Source organism: Plasmopara halstedii (assembly GCF_900000015.1).
Source record: "Plasmopara halstedii genome assembly, contig: Scaffold_291, whole genome shotgun sequence".
NCBI classification, from domain to species: Eukaryota; Oomycota; class Peronosporomycetes; order Peronosporales; family Peronosporaceae; genus Plasmopara; species Plasmopara halstedii.
In genome coordinates, this window is record NW_020187212.1 from 434018 (window position 1) to 460406 (window position 26389).

Sequence of the window (26389 nt, forward strand, 5' to 3'; positions counted from 1 at the left end):
CCGGAGCCCAACATGCGCCGACTAGAATGATGTAATTTTATGAGAAGTTGTTCGGGGAGCCCCAGCCCAGCGTCCCTTTCATCCGTACGCAAAGGAGCATAAAGGCGCAAATGTTGTGGAATGAAGTACCCCGGAGCTGCTTAAAAGATGAAATCTCTATTAAATACCATCAATTTTGGTGCTCAAAGAGGTTCCATTTGTTGTATGCCATACCATTCCGCGGCACGAAGGTTCAGACTTCTTTTCAATATATTTGCTAAGTTTATCTAAAAAAACTAGGATAAATGCGAGAAGTCTCGATGCGAGCGGCAAACTTATGATGACCCTCTGTGAAGATAGTATCCGCTACCGCCCCACGGAAAGGGTATGAAAACAAAAAGGCAATAAGCGCAAAGTAGCCCAACAGTCTGTGCCTTCCCTGATGAGTATGTAAGAGCTATAGGCGAAACGAACTAGCTTAGGTAGGCGGTGCAAGCGGCCGCGACGTTTGTCACGTCAAATCTTTTTCATGTACAGAATATTTGTTAAACCGAGGTACTGCATATTAATGCCCAAACTCGCGTGCGGCTTCGAGCTTGGAAAACGGGCGGAGAGGTGCTCGATTGTGATACTTATGTGTATGTTTAAACAGCGCATGATCAAAACTGGTAAGCGATTTCAGATCCGAAATCACCACTTCCGGCTTTTTTGCAGCCAATTTTTTATCCAGTCGAGACAAACGATAGATATAAGCTTCGTATGATGGTTCAATAGTCTCATGGCATTCCTTGTTCCGTCCGACCTTGCAAAGAATTAAGCTATTTCAGTCGTGGCAACGATTGCAAATGCTACGAAGTGCAACGAGGATTCTCTCACTTTGAAAGATTCGATTCTAAAAATCCGCCGCACAGATATTTGGTCCGAACCCTCCAATTAGGAGCGAGACTTAAAGCCTCTACTGTGACTATTTGTCTAATTAGATCTTTTAATCAAAACACTCATATTAAGTGCTATTAAGCTTTTTCCAGATATGACCAGCCAGTCCCAGAGCACCCCTTAGGAAATACTCACCGCAACGAGAGCGATAGCTCTGAGTAGCAGGAGTATTCGATGTTATCTAGCAAATGTAGTAATAGTGTATGACACAATAACATCTATTCTCAGGATTGGTGCTTATACGAGAACGATGGCTGCATTTAGCTTATTAAAATTATGCACGATTTGTCAAATTGGTTAAAGTCCCCATAATGCACAAAATTGGAGCGGAGATGAAATTTGAATTTCCCTATCAGGCTCACTCTGCTTCGCACAGAAGAAGTATTGATGGCGTCACATTTCTAGGTCTTTGGGACTTCACGCTTAATGAGGATCTATAAACCAAGATAATTTCATCACTAGTGTGCCGATGTTGACGCAACGCTCGTGGCGAATCGCTTGTAGTCTGGGATACCGTATCAAAGTTCAGCCATTGAAGCAACATCGGGCTTGGATCTATCTAATACGTTCGTAATCACATCACCGCGCAGCAGTTTTACTCGAGACTGCGACTGAAAGGCGCTTTAATTCGCTCCAAAAGAACAGACCGTAGCGACCGTGACAAGCGGTCGCCTTTTTCTGACTGAGCTGAATTAATTCAGCAAATAGCTGGCCTAGTTGTCCCGACAAAGTTTATTCCTCGCCTTCCCTACTGACTTGTATAGAGGCCCAATACATTCGCTGATTATACGAACAGGGTATTTTGGGTGGCCGCGGCAAACAGTTATCATAAGCTTTCAACCTTTGTTCAACAAGCTAATAGTATTGTTTGCTTAATGTCCCAAACAATCCCATGTTATGGATCTTAGCTCTCACAGCTTCGTGTCTGCATTGAAGCGCATCTGCAATAAAGTCGAGGTGCTGCCAAAACTCCACTTGGAGAAACTGCTTGGCATATGTGGCTCGAAAAATTCAAGTAAGGTCATACCGGGTATGAATATTATGTACCAAACCAGTCTAAGACCAGACAGCGTTGCATAGGGTCAAAGTCGTGAAACCCAATCTAAAGGTAAAAACACTCTTTGTACATGCCCCACTGCCCGAATATTTGTTTGTACTTGTTAAATTCAACTTCTTTCTACATCCATTACTATCTAAATAGTTGTACGTTCACTTTGAAATATATGGACTTAGCATTTTCGGATTTCTATGTGTCATGACGTCAGCGACTAACAAAAAGTATTGCCTTTCTTGAACAACATGTTTACTTTATGGACCTCCAAGAGGCCACGAGGTTGATATAAATTAGTATATGTCGAGGCGAAATAATTCGATTCCGCTTTCAATCGACAATTCATCATGAATATCCCGTCCATCGACATGAGACTCTTTTTACTCGACAGAGAGCAAGAGGACAAGCAGCGGTAAACTCGCAGGTGTACCATCTGCGGGTAGCAACACTCTCAGTTTGGTCACCTCTCGAGGCCCAACCTCTCGTACCGGGCTTTGCGGATCAGAAGTTAAGGCGACGGACCCAACTTTCACGAACAATTTCGAATGGCGCGGAAGGTCTCTGTGTTATATAGAAACTCATCAAAAATACAGCAATTCTTACCGATTCCATAAATAACTCAGCCGATATTCTGGCTTCAAGCGCTGTCAATTGAAACATACCTCAATGATTTCTTTTTACCTTTTTTGACGGGTACACAATAATCATACCGCAGTTTGCAATCTTATCAAGAATTTGCTAGCACTCCGAGCTGTTGTTCAGCTCGGATCAAAGACAAGTACAAGACCATCTTGATCTCTCGCGATCGGTGAAGGAGATTTTCTTCACTTTCTAGTCTTACCACAAAAAAAGTTGTCTTGCTCGATAGGGCTCTTCAAACGTCAGCAGTTCTTCTTCACGTCTACATCAGACAGTGTATCTTCAGATCCCGTAAAAGTAAACAAGTGAGCTGTGCACGTGTTTCGACCTTAAAACACCCAGTGCAGTATTCGATTGGTTCCAATTGACAACAGCTGAGTTTCATCGTATCTCGTTGTCCCTGGATGAGATGGTGGACATTGCATGCTCCATACACATAAAAGGAAAATTTTGCCATTGAGATTGCTATGAGGGAACCAAGTGCGACGTGATACCGTGATACCGTGACACCTTGCACAACAGCAGACTCACGAAATACCGTAGCATGCACTGCGTTGACCAGTCACTGATACTTACCTTGGTAGAGATATGCTTTGATGACTGCTTTATACAATCGCTGTTCATCATATCATTTTGAGACCGCTACTCGCTGACGCTTATGATTTTCAGCTCTGCTTTAGTGATTCAGTAACATTATTGTCATCAATTCGTACAATCTCAAAATCCACACCGAAACTTTGTGACTTAGTTAACGCATTAGATCATGTCCAACAGCCCCTGTATCCAAAGATATGTTTTCTTTCATATGTATCACCACATAAATGTTTTTTCTTGCGAACATTCTAGGCGGTGGATTCAGGCCCACTTCCTTTGAGTATCGCACAAAACTTGACGTACGATAGTGTGAACAGCCACCCCGTTACACACTTCCACATTTACTTAATCTTTTAGCACGAACTATCGAAAATTGTTGAAATGAGTGATGGTGCATCAATCTCGCAATTAGTGTGGAGACGGTTGTTTATTCTCATTGTTTCGTAGATTGATTGCCACCAAATGTTTTCGTAGATTGAAGGCCACAAAATACACATGATTGCGGGCAGTATGTACACGTGTTCAATATACGATATAAGATTGGCTAGTTGAAAAAGTCTGTTGTGACTAGAAGGCATAGAGGTAGCGCTAGCAAACTAAGGACCTTATACAAAGAGTAAATTTACTTCTCAATCCCCCCACAACTACTCAAGTCTAGCTCCTTTCCCTGTCGTCGCACTCGCAGCGTTCGTTGATCCTGGTAGCAGCCTATAAGTGTCCGTGCTTGCCGAACTTGTCCTGAACATCACACAACAAACTCTGAGACTAGGTCTGCGGTTTAATGCCGTTGTGCTTGTCTCGCTAATCCATTAAAAGAGGTCAACTTAGTTGTAGTTCTGTGGGCTAAAGGTGCAAAGCCGTAGTATCACTTTAGTGCAGCTCGGTGGATTACAAGTCAAGTCCGTCAGGACCCGACCAACGACATAATTCTTCAGCGTTTCAAACATAAATCAGCCGTCAACTTACATGTGAGTCCCGAGATTTTTTTGATACATTATTAATTTCATTTTTGTACAAGGCGTGTGAAACTGATTACACTGCATGGGGAGTATCACAACTCTGAAAATTGCTTCGAGATCGGAGATGGAGCATCTGGTTGGACAACGTTTGAATATATATTAGACAGCAGACATTGTATTTAATGAAATCGGCAAGACGAGAGAATGTACAATGTCAGAGGCTAACACTGTCAGAGGCTATTAAGTAAAGCCTATTTTTGGACAATACCACGCGGCTTTGATGGTGCCGTATGAAGCAAAATGCGTTAGCTATTCTGTCCATGCGTTCGCTTGCAAATTCGTCTTGCATTAGTTGGTGACCACTATAATTCTGTGTTGTACGATATTTATTTACTACTTCACGCGTCGCTCGTCAGACAAGATACAAAGAGTCGGAACAAACGAAGCTAAGCACCTTGAACAAGATTGTAGCAGAATTACACGGTACGATCTTCTTAGAATGTGACTGCGTAATCGTAATTTCCTAATGCTAAGCTTAATTAAACGTTTATGTAATGATCCTCAGCATAATCTAACTATTTGACCGCCAAGCATGAGTTTTAAATCGACGTGATATTTCGCTTTGACATAGTATAGAAAAGTTAAGATTTCATCCGCTGACATAAATTTTATTCTTTTCAAAAGCCTGATCCATATTACTGTCTTAAGCTATTTGTATTTCCATATACTCTAGAAAATTGGTATCTATTCGCATTCCGTTTCAAAACAAACGGATGATGACTTCTTGCCTTTTATAACTTCTACCTTTTCAACAAAACCGATTTCAATCTTGAAAGGTCCAAGTTTTAGATTCCTAGCTATGGCAACAAAGTCGTCTCGAAACGATGAGTGCGTTCGCGTAATGGTTCGTATCCGACCCATGAGTGGTAAAGAAGTTCAAGATGGACGCCGAGAAGCCACCACCGCCAATTTTGATCGAGCAGAAGTATCAATTTTTAATCCCGTGGCAGCAACTTCTGAGCCGCCAAAGTCTTTTACTTTTGATGCTGCATTTGGTGCGAAATCGACGCAGCAGCAAGTATACGACACAGCAGCTACAGAGATCGTTGAGGCAGTCATGGAAGGATACAACGGTACTATCTTTGCGTACGGCCAAACAGGTGCAGGGAAATCGCATACAATGGAAGGAGTTGGAGACCAACCTGGAATCATTCCCAACTCGTTTAAACACATTTTTGACAAGGTAAAAAGCTTGTGAGATAAAACTGATTTGGTCTTGTTATATAATTTTTTCGTTTTATCTTTTAGGTAGCAATCTCGAAAAACAAGCGGATTTTAGTACGTGCGTCATATCTAGAGATCTACAATGAAGAGATTCGCGATTTGTTATCAAAAGACCCGAAGAATGCTTTAGATCTCAAGGAAAATGCCGACTCTGGAGTCTTTGTCAAGGGTCTGACCACTCAAGTGGTCAAAGATGCAGCCGAGATCGACCATGTGATGCAAACGGGCAAGAAAAACCGAAGTGTTGGTGCTACACTGATGAATCAGACGTCGTCTCGATCACACTCGATCTTTACGATCGTCGTTGAGTGTTTGAGTGAGGTTTCATCGGTTCGGGACGGTAAAAAACATGTGTGCGTAGGCAAACTCAACTTAGTCGATTTGGCAGGCAGTGAACGTCAATCCAAGACTGGCGCAACGGGAGATCGTCTACAAGAAGCTAACAAGATCAATCTCTCACTTTCTGCACTTGGAAATGTCATTTCAGCTTTAGTAGATGGTAAATCAAAACACATTCCATATCGTGACTCAAAGTTGACGCGATTGCTACAAGATTCATTGGGTGGAAATACGAAAACTGTGATGATCGCTAATTGTGGACCAGCTGACTACAATTACGAGGAAACGTTGACAACACTTCGATACGCAAGTCGTGCCAAAAACATTAAAAACAAGCCGAAAATTAACGAAGATCCTAAAGATGCCATGATTCGAGAATTTCAAGAAGAAATTGAAGCGTTAAAAGCCAAGTTGCTGGTGATCGAAAAGCAAACAAATGAAGGGTTACACTCAACCATCTCTGCGGCACCAGCAGAAGTTGTTGAAGTGGAAAAGATTGTCGAGAAAATTGTTATTGAAAAGGGAATTAGTATTGCAGAAGCCCAAGCAATTGCAGAAAAAGCTCAACGAGAGAAGGAAGAGATGCTTCAAAAAAATCGTGACGACTTGGCAGTAGCGACAAAAGACAAAGCACAAGCTGAAATGAATAAGCGCGAGCTAGAGTTACGATTAGAACGGGAACGTCAGCAAGCTGAAGAATTGGCAGCGCAACAAAAAGTACTTCTTGAACGACTTGCTGCGACGCAAGCCAAAGTTTTGGTTGGTGGGGAAATGATGACAAAGGCTGCACAGCAAGAAGACGAACTTCGACGAACAAAAGTGGAATTAGAAGAACGAAAGCGTCAAGAGTTGCAACTTGCCCGTGAATTGGCTGAACAAGAAGAAAGTAATTTAATGCGCGAAGAAAAGTATCAATCGTTACAAGAAGAAGCCGAAGCCAAAGCGCGAAAACTAAAAAAGGTGTACACTAAAGTCAAAGAGGTGTTAGGGGATATCAAAGCAATGGAAAAGGCTCATAATCGCGAAAAGGAAGACCTTTTCGACACCATTCGACAATTGACAGCCCAATTAAAGTTGAAAAATATAGTATTGAACTATTTTATGCCCCCCGAAGCAGTGGCAATGCTTGAAGCGCGGGCTCGCTGGAATGAAGAAGAGGACGATTTTACACTTGATCACTTAGAACTGGCTGGCAATACGTTACGTTCTCGACAACGACCGCCTTCTGCAAGCAGTGTACGTCGACCCGAGACATCGTCAGATAAGAGTCGGAATGGGAGGAAAAGTATGGTGACACTAAACAAAGACAGCGACGATGAACTTGGCCGAGCTGAAGATCTGGAACTTAATCGCAACCCTTTCTTCATGTACGTATCGGACAGCGAAGGTGACGGCTACGCGCCGGCAGCATTTCGTACCAAACAAGTCGCATCTAGCAGTGGTAGCCGACCGAAGACAGCAAGAAAGACTTCATCCAGGAACTCATCAAAGCGTTTAGATGGTGCGTCGAAGAGAAAATAAGCGCATATTTTTCTATATATAAAAAAGTAGAGGACCGTCGAGGCGTCTGATTAATCCAGTTGATTGTCTTTTAACTTTGATTCGTAACTCCATCGGAAAGGAAGTGAGGACCGACCACTTCATTCTCAAAGCGCACGGCAATCAATAGAATGTGTACGAGCCAGAACTCGATATTACGTCGCGTAACAAGATTAGACATAAAGCCACCAAGATAATTGCGGCAGTGTTGACCCAATTCACCCACTCTTTCGTACAAACCCCAACTAAAGACATCGCTCCAGATTTCCTTTTTCACAACTGAAAAATCACATAACTTTGCCGTTGTCGGTTCAAAAATACCGCGTGCCATTGGGTCCACCGAACGTAAGAGCAGCATAAAATTGCCAACATCGTCAGTCTGGACACGTGAAACTAATACGAGCGTTTTAGCACTACATTTCCACCAATTGGTTCAATCGTGCGATAATATAGTACGTTCTCATCGTTCACACGTTGAACAAGATGAAAACGAATCGCTACATCCGAGGCGTAGATACGATTCAAGTCTTGCTCCGATGACACTAAATCCCACATGCGTTTGCAAATTTCTGAGGCGGTGACGTGTCGAAATGTTTTTTCAAGAAAAAATCGCAACTTTTCACCATTAACTTCGTGTCTGTCCCGCCACCCAAAGACCGTAGTACCTGTGGTCTCATACCGCTGCTTGTCTGTAAATGCCCTTACATCCGTGTATGCTTCACGCACGATAGTTAGGCATTCGTCAACGGTGATGGGCGTAAACTTGAGCTTGAATTTACGTTTCACTTTTTTCATGGCAGGTACGGGAATACTGAGTGATGTCCTAACATAAGGTTGAGTATGACACGACATTGATAAGCCAAGCAATTTTCCTTTGACACGTGCTTCTTTTTCTTCCTGTAACTCTTCATTTAGAAGGATGCGAATTCGTGTGCGTGCTTTCGACAGTTCCATAGATTTAAGTCGCAATTGTTTGTTCTCGTGACGCAACTTTTCTTGAGTAATCGATAATTGCGAGTATTGTTTACGTAGCTGTTCGCACCGCTGTTTTTCGCTCTCAAAAGGCTCAAATGATTGCGAGATCCGTTGTCGCAAGACAATGACGTCTCGGCATTTTGACTCTAGTGACTTCATTTCATTCTGTAACTTCATCAACGTATCCTGGATGATTGATGAGTTTTTACATGATCGTCAAATATTAATACTAAGCAAGCACGCACAATTTTGCGATGGTACGACCGCCTGACTAGCATTCTCTGCTTTATTCTTTTTTCCAACTTGACAGGTGGCAAGTTATGATAAAGTAAAGTATTTCTGCAGCATTCCTTCACAACGGGATTGTTTGATCTCGTTTCCTCTACTTTTCGCGCAATTAATTGAGATAAAGTGCCAAAATCCCCAGTCTTATTCATAGAGAGATCTGAACGATACTTACGTCTGTAGAATCACAAATGAAGTTAGATAAGTTGATAGTTGATACAAACACATTACAAATAAGGCCTACTTTCGTGTCAATAGATCAAGCGATAACATGTCCATTCGCTTCACTCTATGATGCTGAGTTGTGGACGTAGGCTCATTCAGCAATTCAGCAATTTTCATAACGATGTACAGCTTCTTTACTGATTTAAAAGTGGTTATGCAAGCACTTGATGTTCACCGTGATTACCATATCATAAATAAGGAAGTAAGTAATATTGCACTATAATTTTCAAAAGATTTACACTTATACCTCCAAATTAGAGACTGAGAATTATTTTGCTTAGGTTGACCCAGAGTACTATGCGAAAAGATTGTACAATAGCTCGAGCTTGTGCTTGAAAATGACAATATTCGATATCTTTCGCCTCAGTTTTTTGCCGGACGAGGTCTACGCATAACGAGCTTTCAAGATTCTGAGCCTGTGGCTAAGCCTCGAGTTAGCATTTTGAGTAAATGATTTTAGTTTTTCCATTTATGGAATTTGGCTACTCTCGATTTTCCACACCGACGAGAAAGGAAGACCAGCTAGGAAAGACCAAATCTGCATTACACACCTTAGCCATGATGACTTTATTACATCAAAACTCTTGAGTGCTTACGCCAATACAACTGACGTCATGAAGCCGGCTTTCTCTGTACAGTAGCAGCTAATTTTGTGAGCATGTTAATTTTTTTAATCTGCGTTTAATCGCACATCACTCAATTGCGACTTCCATGACTTCCAGGGTGGCAACTCTAATTGTCTTCCATTGTAACAATTATGACTTTGCCGAGATTTATATTCTTTGACTAATCACTTAGCTTCGTATATAGCTTGCGTATGTACTAACTCGGCTATTATCCACGATTCACCCTAGCAATATTTAGGACTAGATCTAAAACAAATTGTTATTAAATCCATCTTTATTCAAGACGCATTTAAAAGATCCATGACGAGTATGCGTTGAGAAAAGTCAATCACCTTCGGTTCTGGTTCTTTGACATACGATGAAAGTATGCTGTTTTTTGTAGCTGAGCGTAAAAATCAGTCATATTTCTTCAACAAAGTACGTCAAGAATTGTTGGGGTTACCAACCACGAAGATGAACAGGATTAACTACCACGACTCCAAGTAGACGATAGATAACCAATATGCGTCAACTTGATACTTTCAGTCAAACTGTCGAGCCAAGTTATCCGTGTACGCTGGATCGAGATGGCATGATCCAAAAAGACCACGAAACGGACGTCAGAATTCAATATCTGCTTCGGTGATGTAACAAGATAGCACCTGCTGTGTACCCCAGGGACCAAAATCACTGAATTCCAGGTACAATAAACGAGAGCAGTAGCGGCTTCTGATAACAAGTAGAAGAATGACGCAACTCTCATGAACGAGTTTTTTTTGTTTTGTCAAATGACACTGAACCCTACAAGTCTAAAGTACGTGTAAACTACAAGTTATGTTTGGCCTGCACACAGAAACCCCGAAAATGAACTTTTGCTGTGAACAAAAGCGTCGGAAAGCGTAGGCTAAACAGAACATTGCTAGAATTATTGGTACTTTAAATGACTTAGGCTTGACAAAACATGCAAGTCCAGAAGTTGTAGAGGCGTCAAGGAGCTCATCAAAGTCGCTAGCAAAATTCTGATGCCGAAAAAACAAAGCGTTAGGTGAAAGTAAAAGTATACATTCAATAATCTTGAAGTCAAGGTTTGGCGTCCGTACTTCACAACATCAGATATTATGAGCCCTACACAGCTTACACCTAATCTTCGCGTTATTAGCCATGACAGCTGACCCTTGCTACAAGCCAGATACATCGTTCGCTCTGACGGACACAGGCTAGTAATGTGAGAAGCCTATTCAAAAATTGCTTGATGGGTACGAGATACATAGTCTCCGAATGCTGCACATACGTTTGTATTCCTTTAACTTGAATTTACTATTGGCAAATCGCAGATCACAACATCTTCGTGAATAAATTTGTGTCGGTGCTTTGAGAATGCGAAGGCCGCGTCTGTCTCAGCGGCTAGCTGAACCACAATACTTTCATGATGGCAGGTACTTTAGATGCAATAGTGCGAGAGGAAAACTGTGTTTACAGATGTCTAATGTCCTCAAAAAGATTGGTGTGGTGCACGTTTCGCCTAAAAAGAATACATTGTCACTTTTATCCCTTGTGCTTAGCGCTCAGCTCAAGATGACCAAGGTGTATTTATGATAAAAAAATGGTAGAGATAAGGCAGAGAATAGGTCCGAATGAAACACAGCTGGTTGCCTCACGCTTTGCAGTACGCATGGCTTTAATCAAGTTAGGGAATTAGATATATTTAGTATAACATTACTTAAACTAACTCGAAGAATATAATCTAGCGGGAAAAACAGACGAAAAGTGTATTTATCATTTTGTAGAATTTTATCTTAAGTAAATTTGACAAACCCAGCAATAAAATTCTGGTCAATCACAGAAATTGTTATCCATTATTTCTGACATTGGCTCGCAACACTCGACGCCAGTCGCGCGCTTCTTCAACGCTACGAAATCGAACGTGCAATACGTGATGATGTGGTGAGTCCAGTGAGATGACTAGTTCTTGCGTCGGCGGAGCCATTGTGGCGCCAGCTGTTGGTAAAACCAACGTCCCACTACGTCGACGAGTCTTGATGCCTACAACGTACCCTCTCCACCGCGGCACCTCGTACGGTTTGTCGCTGTCGTAGTACGATAACATTGATCCTTGAATAACAAAGAAGTAGCGCCGCCAGAGACCAATAAATGAGCTCCTCTTTTCCATCCAGCCACTCTTAGCGACAGGAATAGATAGTCGGTCAAACCGGCAAAGCCCGTCGGGGTCGAATGACGACATGCTTAGTGTAATCTCCTCACTTGACCCAATCGACCATGACCTAGACTTGCGACGGGCAGGAGTCTTCAAAGCACGAAGCCAACGATTGCGCTCCTGATTATCGTGAGCACGGATGTCAATCACTTTTCCACAAGAACCATATACCTTAAATCCAACACGATTCGTCCGATCTGTGTCATCAATATGTGCCACTCGAATAACACCTCGAGGTTGACATGAATCGCCAAATTGAAAGTGATTTCTTGATGCCCAAGCTGAAGCTACTGAGGCTTGAGCCTGCTTTAAGAATACCTCAGCTGGAAAACTAGTAAAGTACGACAGCATAGTACCGTCCAGACAAAAGTATCGATGTCGCCACCGTCCGAAGCGTCCGCCTCGCATCCAAAGCCAGCCACAGAACTGATCTTCAAGTGCCAGGTTGCTAGATTCGAGTGGAGAGAGGTCTTTGGATGTGTCTGCATAAGTTGTGGTTGCCCAGCTTGGTGTGCGCTCGCTTGTAACTTGACATCTCGGATACGAACTCTCAAAGTCACGCTCTTCTCCTCTGTCCGATGCGAATGCTGATATCAGCCGCATGGTACGTGAGTGGGTCATTATCTGGCGTTCAGTCTTTTGCAAGGAACAATGTGATTTTGTGTTTTACGCTGCGCTCAGCTGCACGTCTATAGTTTCAATAATGACGTCCACACTTACTATCCTTTAAACTGCTGTGCCACGCTATCCCATTTCGCTGGAGACGGATTCCCCGTTTTCGGGGTAGCCCAACTATTTATAGTGGAATTGGCGGCGCTGCATTTCTTGCCTAAAGTCCAACGGGTACCTGTCATCAAAAGCTGAGAAGGATGCGATGACGCATGTGGAAGCTGCTTCATCTCAGAAGAATTCTTTCAAATTTTGCACGCTCATGATATGTAAATGTCTGAGTGTAATGAAGAGTCGCCAGACAGCAGTTGTACAAAAGTCAAATTTAGGCGAATCTATCAAATTATTATCTAATATCTAAATCGGGGCCCTACACAATAATAAGCTAAAGACTTGACAAGGCAAAATCCAGGGATCAAGCCTGATCCGTGGACCGCAACGGAAACGCTGTTATCACGCCACTGAGCTCGCGAAATGCGATGTGGCGTCGCTGTAGTGACAGCTGGAGCGCGGTCAAAATACGCGGTTTGCCATTTCTTGAATGGTGACCTACACCACAGATCAATAGACACCGACGAATGCGATGCTCTTGACAATACTCGATCGCTTCACGTGCTACCCATAAAGCCTCCATGACATGCATGCCATGCAGGTCAATTGGCTGCTGGTGTCTAGCGCACAAACAGTCGAAGAAAGTAGAATCAAAACTCAACCATGGAGAATAGCCTGATAAACTTACTTAATCTGTTCTTCATGCGCTAAAAAGAAGTCGTGGGCCCACTGGCGTTGAGCATCTCGGTGTTCGCGACGGGCATTGCTTAACCTTTGATCCACGAATAAAAATGAATCAGTACGACCTTGACTTCAGTATCAATATTTGTGGCATTCACTAACTCTCGAATACGATCCACCGCAAGAATGTTCTGGCCACGTCTGAAGGATGCAAGCACATCGCAATAGCGATTACTAAGAGCATCTCTTGCAGCGATGACTTTGTTCTTGCTAGATACAAGGGTCCATTCTTCAGTACACTCATTTTGCCGAAACTTGCGATGGTTCTTAACAGCAGCAAGATCTTTTTCTGCATCAGCTGCTACATTGGCGTGTTCTACTGCATTGAGAGGTTGTAGCTGTTTTTCGACCAGCGGCAAATCATATACCTCACGCAAAGCTGCCTCTGTAGCATTCAAGCTACCACCGTTGAGGTAAAATGTCTGTCCACGTAAAAGAGAGCAGCTTATTCCAACAAACGTTTGATATACAACAAAATCAATACGTACGGTCTGAATGATGTTGCTGTCAACTCTTGGAAGCAGCTTCTTGAGCCGCTCTAGCTTTAGCTGCGTTGTAATCCTAGACTCCCTGCGATTATGTACTGTATGCTGATAATCCCAGACATTGTACCCCTCGTTCGTCTTGTCTCCCACCGTCTGGCGATTTATTGGCAGCATCGAAAGCTTCATGGGCGGATATGAAGGCTCAGGTGGTGGTCGATGGTGTGGCACTTGCTGACATTTTTGTGGTTTGCTCTCGAAAGTCTTTTGGTATGTTGTGCTGGCTCCAAGCTCGGGAAATTGTCCTAGTGAATCCAGTTTAAGTCCATGTTCAGATAAATCCCTCTGCTGTGCTAAGAAACGTGCATTTGCGCTTGTCACTGCTGCAAAACTCTGTACATGATTTAGCGCTCGCAAGTTGTGCAGCGCTTCCGCTGCCTTGTCCACATCATAGTTGTGACTGTCCAACACGTCCTCTACCACATCGGCCTTATAGTCTGGGTACAGTTCTAATAGAAACTGGAGTGGATGCACATCTTCTACTTCACCGTTTGCTTCATTATCTTCTTCTAGACTGAGTAGCAACTGCTGAACAAAAGGTCCGTTAGTATCCAACAGGTCGTCACGCTCTCTTTCTGAAAGCTGCTGGAGGGCTACAACAAAAGAGCTGTTCTCGTTTAGACCTAATCCAGCACAAAGCTCGCCAAGTTGCAGCTTTGCATGATCGTGTAGGCTTTGCTGATACTTTTGATGTGTCTGCTGGTCTTGTTGACTCAACGCCTTGATAGTAATAAGATTCAGCACCTCGTCTATTGCACGTGAAACGTCCCCATCACTCGATTCAAGAGCCCGTTTCACTTCCTTTCTTGTTACTTTAGATGGCAATTGAAACCCATCAGCATCAAAGGTTGCTGTCATTTCAAGCACGAGGTCGACTTGGGTATCGAGCGCATTTTCGATCGAGTCTGCGTTATAAGACGATACAGAAAGAGTACTGAGCATATTAGATGACGGAGAAGACAGAGAGGAAGAAGTTAACAAATCTGCAGATGATTCGGACCCCAACATCGCAAAAATTTGCCACGGAGACGAGCGACTTTTGCACGATTTACTTTCCGTGAATGCGGACAATGCCACAGAGTGAATGTCATTCATTATGTACGCCACACCATGGACTCGTTACACAGGTTCTGAGTATTACTTCCCATCTGATCAAGTCATGGGAGACCGCAACGAGAACGGCCGCGTCGTCATGATTGTACATGCCAACTCTCCACGCAGGACAGACGGACCGGTTGGTAGTCCCGCTGGAAGTTCTAATAATCCACTGGCACTTAGTTTAAGTGCAATGGAGGCTGACTGGAGACAACAACAGTTTCAACGCCAGCGCATGCAGCTGCTCAGTATGGCCATTTTCTTGTGTTTTCTCGTCCTCTTTTTCGACAATCGCGCTGGAGAAGCCCGCAATGCTCGGCACAATCGTGCCTCGACTGATACATCGGGTCACAATCGCTATTCGTTGCCACAGAACGCATTCAATGATACAGACAGGGTTCAGAAGGTACATGAGCTGGAGGCACTCCTTCAGGAGCAGCCGGGATATCGGCACCAAGAGTCGCCACTTAATGTTACCGGTATCTATTCAGGCATTTGGAATTCTGTTGAGGCTGAAGTATATAATGCTAATCGACCTGTTTACGACGATATTATCCCGTATCTCAAAGTGGACCGAGAGATACAATTGCAGCAATACTCGCAACCAGCAGAAAAAGGCAACACGTGGCTCTTTCTAAAAATGAAAGCACCGGCTTCTAAAGAATTGATGACGGAGGTGGCGTACGTTACGGGACAATTGGTTATTTATGAGGAGCATGCATCGCTGGCGGCCACAATTCTACCAGTGCAAGGTGTTTTTCTTCGTAAATTGGCCAAATTGACGCTTTTTGGTAACAGTCCAGACTCAAGTGTTCAAATTTTGTATCGTAAAGGAGCAAATGATAGTGTGAATGCGGCCGCTGTCGAGGAATTCACGCAAGCAATGTCAGAGGATGACGATGGAAAGTTGAATTCAGAGACATTGCCGAATCAGTCAAGAGGAGAGATGATGAATTTTGGTGTGCTGGATGGCGTCCCATCCGTGAAGAATCGAGATGAATATGCTGCGATAGATATTTCACCACCAAAATATTCGTACGTTTCGCGGTTTCGGAGCAGTGACTCGTTTAGTGATCAATGTGTGAGTATCGTGGAGATGATGCTGGTGAATGATACGAGCGAACCCTTAGACGAAGAAGATGAAAAGTTGGATGCAGCGACAATGTTGCAAAAGTCAATGAATCGCATGAAATTGAAAGGCACTCTTGCTAGCGTTAACTGCGGTTTGTATCTAAAGATCGACACAACGTTTCAGGAAGAAAATCTGAATATTTTCTTTGCAAAGGCTTCTCGCTACGCGGTGATCATGACTTTTATTGCTATGGCAGAAATATATTTTTTGTTGCGACAGCTACAGATATCGAGCACGCAAGCGACTGCAGCAAAGGTCTCGTTGCTCACAATCGGACAGCAAGCTATCGTGGACTCATATCTGTGTTTGGGCCACTTGACCGTTGGTATCGTTGCACAAAATGTGTTTGCTGCTTTTGCTTCAGTCGCATTTGTCAAGCTCATCATCTTTTCGGTATTTGAGATGCGGTATTTGCTGATCATTTGGAAGGCACGAAGACCTCAAGGTTTTTCCGAAGGCTGGCTGACTTTGCGCCGGGAGCTAACGACACTCTACTCGCGATTTTATCTATCGTTATGTGCTGGGATTGGTATCTTTTATAATGCTTCGGTATGGAATCTCTTTTTTACAGATTTATCAACCTGTTTATTGAGCGATCTGTCTCTGTTTGCATCACTATTGTAGAACTATCTGACTGTGCTGGTATTTATTTGCTATTCATTCTGGGTTCCACAAATTGTGCACAACGCTCATAAGTAAGCTTTTGAAGTGCTCTTTCTGCCTGCAATTCAATCCAATTGACTATGCGTATATAAAATGTTACATTAGAGAGGTGCGGAATCCATTTGATGCTGGATACCTTTATGGTATCAGCGCACTGCGCTTATTCTTACCGCTGTATTTTTACGGTTGTCCGGACAACTTTCTTACTGCATTTCCTATGGTAAGAATTTTTGACTTGGCGATTGATCTAATCGCTTTGATTTTCTTGTATTCATGATCAACTTTTTAATGAAATCTAACCATCTTTTATTTACTTAGTACGAGAGTAAGGTAAACCCGCACTTTTGTTACGTCCTGTCGACATGGATGGGGCTGCAAGTGGGCATTCTAGCACTGCAGCACCAGTATGGTCCGAGATTTTTCGTGCCTGCGCGGTTTTTACCTGTGAGGTATAATTATGAGCGGCGCATTAATCTGCAGCAGTTGATTCCATTAAAGGATAGTGACAACTCGATCGACTGTGTGATCTGTATGGTGGAGCTAGATATTGAAGCACGCGACTACATGATCGCACCATGTGACCACATTTTCCACCGCGAATGTCTGCACGGCTGGATGCAGGTCAAGATGGAGTGTCCGACGTGTCGACATGTCCTTCCAGAGCCTTAAGTAGATTGAGTGCAAGTGTGGAACGAATAAGACGACGAGATCGAAACACAGAGACGCTTCGAAAAGCAATCATGTCTGCATCTTTCAGCGACAAATGATTTCTCATTCTATGACGTATTGATTGCGAGCACTGGTCGTTGCTTAATAGACTGTAAACGATATTGCGCCATGCTGCTGCTTGTGACGTGGCTTTTGTTCACCTGGGAAACGAGGCGATGTAGTGTAGGTAAATTAGTTATTTCTTTTTTATCGAAGAACCTGAACATAATGGGATATAAAAGTTGTGCCAACAGACACCGGAGAATTCACTTACGATCTATTTCAAGTGATAATAAATCGTACTCCGGTTCAAGTCATTAGAAAGACATATGCTAAGAAACTGAAATTCTACACAATTGAAAATGTAGGACTAACGAGATCAAACCGTTAATATTACAAATTTTTACAAAATTAATTAGCTACTGTGAGAAGCTAAAGGGCTTTGATTTTGCCCAAAAATCAACTTTTATTGCGTTTAAGATGAAACCTGCAGTGAACAACAAAATGACGATCGCAATATCACGAACGACTCGATTTAGTCCAAGTCCAACGAGAAATCAGCATGATGAAGTCTACCCAAGACTAGATGACGAGCTTGTATATGTAGCAAATTGACTTGGACAAGTTCAAGAGATATCAGTAGTAGATGATAACGTGTTCATAATCACCTTGTTATAATCTAGTCCTCCGCCATTCTTCATACAAATTAATTATTGAGGAAATTTGAATTCACCATTTTATATACGGGTGTCCACTATGTTTCTTTATAGAAGAGTATGTACGAATAACTAACCTTTGTATATTCCACAGAATCACATCACTTCGATCTTCTCATCTTGTTATCAGGACATTCCATCCAAAGTCGTAACTGAAATGTTCGTTGTTACAGCAAACTTTTTTACATGCTATTTTACATTGAATGGGTGCTGCAGTTTTTCATTTCTCTTTCTTTCAAAAGTTTTCCTTGCTTCTTTTGGTTGCCACAACGTACTCTTATTTGTTGCTGAACTTTATTTCGTCTTGATAGGATCATCACCTTGTAGGTTGAGTAATAACTATGGACCGGATTGATGCTTAATGCGGGATAGACTCTTCTATGCTATCAAGATCATCACAAGATGAGGGAGATTCTAATATATAAAACACGTTGAGATGAAAATGAAGTTTTTTTAATGTTATACAGCATAGCAATTTTACAAGCGAAACGTGTAGGTAGAGAACCGATGCGCAGGGTTGATGATCGAAACATACAAAAGAGTAGATCAACCTAAATGAATGTATGAAAAAGGAAATTAAGTTGTCTTGCTCTCTAAAACCGCTCAGCCAGGCGGCCAAATTCAATTTGACAGTGCATGGTTGATCAGGGCCATGTGGTGCCACAGTACCTCTCGACTAAGAAAATGAACGCTAAGCTGATGGGAGAGACATTCACTGCAGTGCAATTCGAAGTCTTTGGGCTAAGTTGAGACAAACAGTGCCGAGTCGTGTCTGTCAAAAGCGAGGCATAATGGTGTACTGTTAGAAATCGGTGCATTTTTTCACAGACATCATTGCGCCTGGAGGAATAACGCCTAAAATGATTACGCCATTAATGATTACGCCATGAACAACCACATTTTTGTTTTTCTCTATTCTGATATATCACATGCCTTCTGAAGTAATTCAGTTGAAAGTTGCTATGTATTATCTTATTACACGGCTATACCTTCTCGGCCCTGACTAACATAATACATTGCTCATTCCGCTGGGGTATATTTTTCTTGATTTTAATTCTTAATTTTTCCTGTACGAGTCGCCATCCCGAAGACCTTCTTGGCTGTTGTCGGTAATATTTAGCATGCAGCCGACATTTCCTGCATGTCTGGTACGATTACGATTTTGACCGCTGAGGGGCTCGAACCCGCCCCACACAACGTTAGGTCCAGAAGCATTGACCAGTTGAGAAGTAGACGACAAGATATCAAGAAACGCGCATAAGGGAAACAATTAATTTCAACTCAGGGCAGATCAATTTGCCATCATGTGTTTTTAATGCCATTACTATCATCCCACTGGAGCCAATCGGTAAGATCCCACTTCACAGCAGTATTCAACTTTTTTCAGAGCTACACACTCAGACACGCGGTACATTTTCGTTTTCGTTATTTCTGCGTTGACAACAATATTTACAATGTATTATTGCTCATTTTTAGTTTGATCTATCGACAACAGCCAACTGCCGTTTCTGCCATCTAAAATTGCCAAAGGCGTTTAGCAATATCGTCGTTGAGGCTTTCTAACAATCCCGTGTCCCACACAAACGTTATCCCAGCTTCATGCCCGCGCTTATAGAATTTATCCTTGGATCAGCAAATTTCTAGTAGAAGAGTACTGCATGGCACCCAATGTTTTTTATTTACAGCCTATCCATGGTTCATCACATTCCCACCACGCCATACACAGGGTGGCATCGTATTTTGAATTCAGATCCCGGACGAGGCAACGTTCCACTCTGTCAAAGTTTCCAATATTTGCTTAAAAGTGGTCAAGGCGTTCGCCAGTAATCCCGTTGCAAGCACGGATTTCGTATTCATAATTGGCATTGTCGATGGCTTTGCGTGCATTCTGCTGTTTCGACAGTTGCGCAACGCACGAGCCACACCAGTATGGAGACCCCCATGAAAGCAGTGGTGTAACGGGGTTACACGTACCCTTCTATTAAAGGGCGGGTCACACAAGATGATGTGACCGTACATAGGTGTGGATCTCACAAGTTGGTGGAATCACACAATGGTGTGGCTGCACCGTAACAAGAAGCCACTACGCAGCAGGATTGCCAGTATTAACGCATATTAATTAAGGTTGTACCATACTATTTAAGTATTACTATATCAATCAGAAATACCTAAGGTTCTAGATATTGGCGGCTCTGCCACAACCAAAACTATTACATTCAGTTTCAGTTTTGAGCAGAGTCTCTTTACGTAGGCTAAGGTTTTAATTACACTTGGAGGCAGCGGATTGCGATTCGCTGCACACATACTGGCTCTTGTAAAGAACGTAATGTTGGTGACCTTAGCTTAGCTTCTTCTAAGCAAAGAGCTACGGCAGTCCCGCTGCAGGTGGTATATATTCATAATATTAATTTGTTTCACTATCTTGAATAAATAATATCCTATAAACTGCATGGAGGAAGGCTAGTAGCTCACGTTCCCGGGTATCCTGCACAAAGGAAGCATTGACTTTTTGAGTTCGCGTTGACGAGCGCAGAGAGGGTGAATTAGTCTGTCAAATGACTAGGCACTGATTATCTTTCAAATTTAAAAAGGATAGATGCATCTGTTATGCAGTCTGCAATGACACATATGTATGAGGATAGTCGCTTTGGGCTTTGACTCAACAAGTCTGCGTTGATAACCCACGGAGGTGGATTTACACTTCGTCCAAGAACTTACGCAAAGCATGTCATTGATCTTTGGATGCAAACCTTGTCGCATCGGCCAAATTTTTTGAGACGTTGTACTGTGCATTTTTCATTCCTGTCGATAATGAACGCCAAGAAATGTTCGAAACATCGAACTGATCGATACACAAAACTATCATCTTCTTCCACATGTTTGTGCTCATACTTCAAGCATCTCTCAGTTCCATTCCCAAATGTCCTAGTGCTAAATATGCAAAGTGATAATAATACATAGTGCTTACGATCAGTTATGTGATCGGCCAGATTTCTTAGATTTTTGTAGAGCAAAGCGATATTAAAAATGAGGCGTGTACTGGAATAAGAGCGTACCAAGCTAACCTCGAAGATGTTTGCTGCAGCAGGCAGCCATCTCGATCAAGACCACCGATTCATATCTTTTGTAAGAGGCTCAAAGATTTTTTTTGCAAAAGAATAGGAATATGCCATACGGTCGTGAGTACATCTTTTCTTGTTCCGTTTGGTGTCGACAGAGACATCACTGCGTTGTTCGTACGAACATCTTGCTGGTAAGTGATTTTCACTGGCGCTCTTTGATCCTGACGCTGTCTGCTTTCTCTAGACATGTACGCTTGACCTAAATAGGGTACGATCCAATCTACACAGAAGTTCGTAATATGTCTTTGTATAGCAGCTTTGACGTCACAAGCTCCCAAAACAGCAATTCAACAATTGACTTTAGGCTGTGATGAGTTTAGCAGAGTGGGACTAGCAAGAAGAGTGATATCTCATTCGTCCTCGATAAGTGCTGGACACACATCGCCAAGCTATATCACCTTCATCCAGATCTTGTGAAGATATTCTAGCAAATTAGCACTGTAATTTGTTATTGTCGTGAATAATCGTCGGCGGAGAAAGATTTTGTTGGGCAAGATTCTTCACGTAGTTAGCGATCATGCATCGTTTGCGCCGATTCTTATGCGACTGGTTCCAGTGCAAAGCCACAATGATTCGATGCTTGGACTTAAATGTACCGATAGGCACTTGAGAACCATATGAATTAATGCAAAACAATTGATGAGTCTTAAGTTCGCAAAAATGTTGCTTCTTCCTAAGATTGCGATCCTTAATCGACACATGCTGAATATTTTGCTGATTGCTGCCTGGTTACTGGCTTATTTGAGCCAATCAGAGAGTATCATAATGTTACTATCCATAGTGCAATTACCCTTGGCATAAACGTATGATGTTATATCGATTTGGGCAGGAAAGAGTAGCGAAATCTTATCGGTATACCATCCTTTGGTAGGGGCATTTCATTTCTTACAGAATTATTTGAGCGACGTATATCGCGGTTCTCGTCGTATGACGGGTCAGAGTGGGTTGAAGTTGTGCTCCTCTGCACATGACTCGCGTATATCGCCCCTGCCCACCAAAAATGGTGATATTGAGACACTCACGACGAGAACAACACCTATTGTTAATGAAATGGATCGGTTGGGTAGCTCAAACCTTCTGCTTTGCAAGCCCACGAGTCTCAGGGATCGTCAACGAAATCTTTGAGGACTATGAGACGTTGTGGGTATAGCTATTATCAGACAGGATATTTTCACGTGCCATGATTAAAACTTTTATTGGGACAGCAAAATCTGCAAGCAAGACGCGTATACAAGAGTCAGTTCGTGATATTGTCTGACTTCACAGATCACACATCATCAGAGTCTTTTCACGGCTGATTTGGCAGCGGTGATACTCTTTATGAACAATGTTTTTACGATACCGTGATGTAGTCTCACTGCCAAAATTAAAAATGCTTCAATTTGAGTATTTGACTTTCCCTTCTCACTTTTCAGCTATACAAGGAGCTTTCAAGAAAACAAATTTTGAAATGAAGCGTTCATCATAGCTGTGTTTGCTATGTGTAAAGCACGACATCAACATCGAGATGAACACTCGCGCCTACCTTCAGCAATGCCGAATCTAGCCACGCTTATACAAAGGGGCCAAGTCACAAGCTCGATACAAAGACGGCCGCCTTTTTTGGAAAACCCTCACGTCGCACGACTCTACCAGCTTAACCAAGGGCCCAAAGGCAGAAATAGAAATATTTTATAAGGAGTACGACGCCGGGGTAGTCTTTTTTTAAGTGACACTTAAACCCACAGCTTTTTTAGAAGCAGGGATATAGCTTTTCATTTTGCCATCCCCTGGCAAGTGTTCGAGTCATCATCGGTTTTCACGGAATGTGGTCCCGCGTTCGTCATACAGAAGACCCGGGGTGATCAACTCTCGTAGGTATCAACGTATATTATGCGTCGGTCATGAAGGCCGGTCGTGTCAGACACATGAAATTGATGTCTTCGAGCTTATAAAAAGGCTCAAACCCGGATGACTTATTTATCGGTAAGGCTTACTCAATTGGTCACTAAATTTTTAATGTCTTTTCGACCAAGAAAACGCTCAGGTTTCCGGAATAGTTCATGGCGAAATCTTAAAGCGAGTTGAGACAGCTTGCATGGAATACGAGATGCGCTCAAATTCTCTTAGTAAAGTCAAAAAGCGTTTAATAAAGTGAAGTTGTTAAAAACTTTTAACGACTCAGACATCACTGCTCAAGAAGCGTGTTTGTTTGGTGAAAAATACCTTTGATAAATTCATCACTGTATTTCATGCCTTTGCTAATGGCACGTTGATGGTTTAGCATTCCTTGTATTTCAGCTGTAACGTCGTGCGCTTGACAATGCTATGATACACCAGATGATAAAGATCATTTGTGAAAATAAAGTAAGGCCTAAAAATATATGAATTGATCTCAACGCAAACTCTATGAGCAAAGGCATGGCCTCGGTGCCAGTGAAGATGATGGGATTCGTTGAAGAGTAAACTTTGGTAATTAGCCCCGGTCAAACAATAAAAATTATTATATAACTGAATTTCTCAATCGGTATAGTACCAATATTAATATTAAACCTCGATTAGCATAAATTTAATCTCAAAAATTGCGGAGCAAACTTCGTACAGGATTACTATAAGTGCACTTGGCGCTGCTTTTGACATAGGCATTCTCCGTGTAAGGTTATAGGTCAATAGGTAACATTTGTTGTCATATCGTTTGTGAGGATGACACACGAATTGATCGATTTCCCGCCCCAGGACAACAAGACATGCTTGGAGTGCTGATGCCTTTTGTTTGTCCTGACATGGCTATAAATAGCGTTTGAATAGCCAGATGCGTTAGTTGTTCTCCCGGAGATGTTTATCCGCTATGAAAATTTGCTGGTGAGACACCACTACAGGCACCCCAACCGGACATCTCTGGGAGACATTATGGCATTGTTTTGATACGGTAGATGGTGGTCGTCCGGACCTTTGTGGGACAAGACAGTCAATATCCTTTCCTTTGGACGAGGAGAGTTGAGTCGGTCATGAGTCGCTACCAGCAATAAGATGAGCTATCCTGGTCCGGAGGTCACCAAGGTCACAATACCGGTACTACCAAGACACATCTATTGGGAAAAGAAGCGATATCGCACGTGCAAACAGCCAACGCCCCGCTTTAATCGGCAGGTCAAACTTACCGAGGCATGCTATGAGGGATTAGCCTAGTGACACGTTGTACGCGTGCGCACAAACGACTTACCCACTTATACATGTTTTACCACTGACAGCAGAATATCTCGTCGCCATCAGGGCGGCCATTACAAAGGGGATTCAGGTGTCTTATACAGTACTTTGTAATTGAAATAATTATCGTATAGTACAACCGCATGCTGAGTGTCAAGTTGGTCAGTGCTGTAACACAACAAGCTATGGAAAGAGGTACAGCGGTACCGACGCCCAACCGCGCAATTCGGATGAGCAGCATGCAAGATTGTACACGACCTTCTCTTAAAGCGTTCAGCAATGAAATATGTGCCGTGCACAGTACGTAATTGCAAAGCAACTATCATGACATGCAGATTTTCAACGTCGGAGTAACGAGAAAGCGCATCTACCTCCACATTGAGTCGACCCACTTTAAATACTTTGTTTTAAAGGTATACTCGACGAAGAAAACTACTACTCTATGTTTTGGTGAAATATTTGGTGTCGATGTCGCTGTGCAATAACGCATAATTTGTATGGATCACAAAGGGCTCAGAGCCAAGCAAGTGTATCTTGAACGTAACAATATTGTCCCTTATCGCAAGTAGCTTATTGACGTGAAAGGGGGTGTTCTTCGCTACCGCTTTACACTTACGAGACTCAAATGCGATCACGATATCACGCCCAATGACACTAGCTTGCCGTATAGCACAGCCTTTGACAGATATCGAGCATCATAGACGACATGAATTGGCTGAGTTAGATTCGAGAGAGCCAAAAAGGAGGCATGACTGCGCATTTTTTTAGCCTTGTTCTTTTCATTTTTCACGCGATCCAAAATCATTCATCCCTCTTCTTAAAGAAATTGTGGAAAGATCATATAATTTCGACGTATGCGCACTATCTTATGCAAGTAGCTGTCAAGGCAAAGCCACTTCCATATCCTTTGTTTGGACAGAGGCACTAGCCAATCTTAAATCCAATGTTTTTCCAGGATCTACCAGCAAGTCATATTTTTCACTGAAGCAATTTAGAAGAGGGGTTTCGTTGTTGCCGAAGACACACTAGATGTAGGGAGGCTTACTAAGACTAAACATTTCCTCGAGACAGTTTTCTCAAACGACTTTGCGTGGGGCATCTATCCTTCGTGCCGCTCTTAGCCAGGGACAAAGTGGGAACACATGACATAGATTTTTTGTGCTATCACAGATGGACATTTGTGATTTGTACAGAGCTGCTTAGCAGCCAAATATACTTTTCTTTTTATAATAGCTGAGCTAAGCTTAATTGTTTTTGTGACATTGAAAAAGCTTCAAAGCTCTCGGAACACGAAAAAGGTAGTCCATTTGTCATACAACACTCACGTCATCCGCGAAAGAAATATAGAGTACGCTAAAGATGTCAATGCGAGCCGCAACTGTTTGAAGAGCCACAATGTCGATTAAAATTGTTATTGCCATTGGAAGAGGGTCTGATGCTACTGCTACGATGATATTTTGTACATTGGATACAGTCCGCTATTTCTCGCTTTTCTTGATAGGCAGGCAATATCGTTCTCATTTAACTTACTCTAAAAGCCTGTCCAGAGGGTGGCGGTCCAACGGCATATGAAGCACCAAAATCTCCCTATGTTGGAAACGTTATCTTCAGAGAGGACTGCACATATGTGCCTATTCTCGCGCGCGGCTTCCTAGTTTAAAGGCAGTATGCGCGACGCGCTGTCGCCCCGTCTGGAAAATGGCCAAATTGATGACCAACTCAACTTCCTCGATCAAAAAAGAACAAAACTCTCTGTCTCGACCCGCAAAGGGCTGGACGACCACCATATGCGGCATCATAGTTATGTCATAGGTTCATCCAGAACTGCCCGGTCGGAGTGCCAGTAGTGGTGTCTCACCTGCGCGTATTCATAGCATATAGACATATCTAAACGAACAACGAATGCATCTGGCTCTTCAATCTCTTGTTATGATCAGGTCAACCAACAATAGGCATCAGCTCGTCAGGTGGTGTGACGAGTCACACGGCACCTTGCACAGAGGAAGCTTGACTTCCAAGAGTTTACAAAATCTAAGTGAACGGCAGTTCACAGATCCTTGGTCAGAGGAACGTTAACCAAATAGTTTTAAGACTGAATATATTTATAGGTGTTCCTTAATGCATGTACCCATCTAGTAG

The 26389-nt window shown here is 42.7% G+C and overlaps 9 protein-coding genes across 9 annotated transcripts; 4 read left to right on the top strand and 5 right to left on the bottom strand.

The window, feature by feature from the left end:
* Positions 1-2017: 2017 nt before the first annotated feature.
* Positions 2018-2330, bottom strand: PHALS_05820 (uncharacterized protein; the record flags this gene model as incomplete). Its single annotated transcript, XM_024723126.1, has 2 exons — positions 2018-2092; positions 2232-2330. The coding sequence occupies 2 exons, from the start codon at positions 2328-2330 to the stop codon at positions 2018-2020; spliced, it is 174 nt and encodes a 57-aa protein (XP_024574134.1).
* Positions 2331-2803: 473 nt separating this feature from the next.
* On the bottom strand, positions 2804-3062 carry PHALS_05821 (uncharacterized protein; the record flags this gene model as incomplete). Its single annotated transcript, XM_024723127.1, has 2 exons — positions 2804-2867; positions 2944-3062. 2 exons carry the CDS (start codon positions 3060-3062, stop codon positions 2804-2806), a joined length of 183 nt encoding a protein of 60 aa, XP_024574135.1.
* Positions 3063-3426: 364 nt separating this feature from the next.
* On the top strand, positions 3427-3646 carry PHALS_05822 (uncharacterized protein; the record flags this gene model as incomplete). Its single annotated transcript, XM_024723128.1, has 2 exons — positions 3427-3498; positions 3557-3646. The coding sequence occupies 2 exons, from the start codon at positions 3427-3429 to the stop codon at positions 3644-3646; spliced, it is 162 nt and encodes a 53-aa protein (XP_024574136.1).
* Positions 3647-5017: 1371 nt separating this feature from the next.
* Positions 5018-7302, top strand: PHALS_05823 (kinesin-like protein; the record flags this gene model as incomplete). Its single annotated transcript, XM_024723129.1, has 2 exons — positions 5018-5401; positions 5467-7302. The coding sequence occupies 2 exons, from the start codon at positions 5018-5020 to the stop codon at positions 7300-7302; spliced, it is 2220 nt and encodes a 739-aa protein (XP_024574137.1).
* Positions 7303-7372: 70 nt separating this feature from the next.
* Positions 7373-8922, bottom strand: PHALS_05824 (uncharacterized protein; the record flags this gene model as incomplete). Its single annotated transcript, XM_024723130.1, has 4 exons — positions 7373-7699; positions 7777-8481; positions 8541-8757; positions 8825-8922. 4 exons carry the CDS (start codon positions 8920-8922, stop codon positions 7373-7375), a joined length of 1347 nt encoding a protein of 448 aa, XP_024574138.1.
* Positions 8923-11259: 2337 nt separating this feature from the next.
* Positions 11260-12228, bottom strand: PHALS_05825 (hypothetical protein L915_17806; the record flags this gene model as incomplete). The annotated part of the gene is made up of 1 exon (XM_024723131.1): positions 11260-12228. The coding sequence occupies one exon, from the start codon at positions 12226-12228 to the stop codon at positions 11260-11262; it is 969 nt and encodes a 322-aa protein (XP_024574139.1).
* Positions 12229-12709: 481 nt separating this feature from the next.
* PHALS_05826 (UBA-like) lies at positions 12710-14723 on the bottom strand (the record flags this gene model as incomplete). The annotated part of the gene is made up of 3 exons (XM_024723132.1): positions 12710-12965; positions 13034-13117; positions 13189-14723. 3 exons carry the CDS (start codon positions 14721-14723, stop codon positions 12710-12712), a joined length of 1875 nt encoding a protein of 624 aa, XP_024574140.1.
* A 64-nt stretch (positions 14724-14787) lies between these two features.
* Positions 14788-17187, top strand: PHALS_05827 (zinc ion binding protein; the record flags this gene model as incomplete). Its single annotated transcript, XM_024723133.1, has 4 exons — positions 14788-16404; positions 16480-16550; positions 16624-16738; positions 16837-17187. The coding sequence occupies 4 exons, from the start codon at positions 14788-14790 to the stop codon at positions 17185-17187; spliced, it is 2154 nt and encodes a 717-aa protein (XP_024574141.1).
* Positions 17188-21724: 4537 nt separating this feature from the next.
* On the top strand, positions 21725-22189 carry PHALS_05828 (RxLR-like protein; the record flags this gene model as incomplete). Its single annotated transcript, XM_024723134.1, has 2 exons — positions 21725-21821; positions 21894-22189. The coding sequence occupies 2 exons, from the start codon at positions 21725-21727 to the stop codon at positions 22187-22189; spliced, it is 393 nt and encodes a 130-aa protein (XP_024574142.1).
* Positions 22190-26389: the final 4200 nt, after the last annotated feature.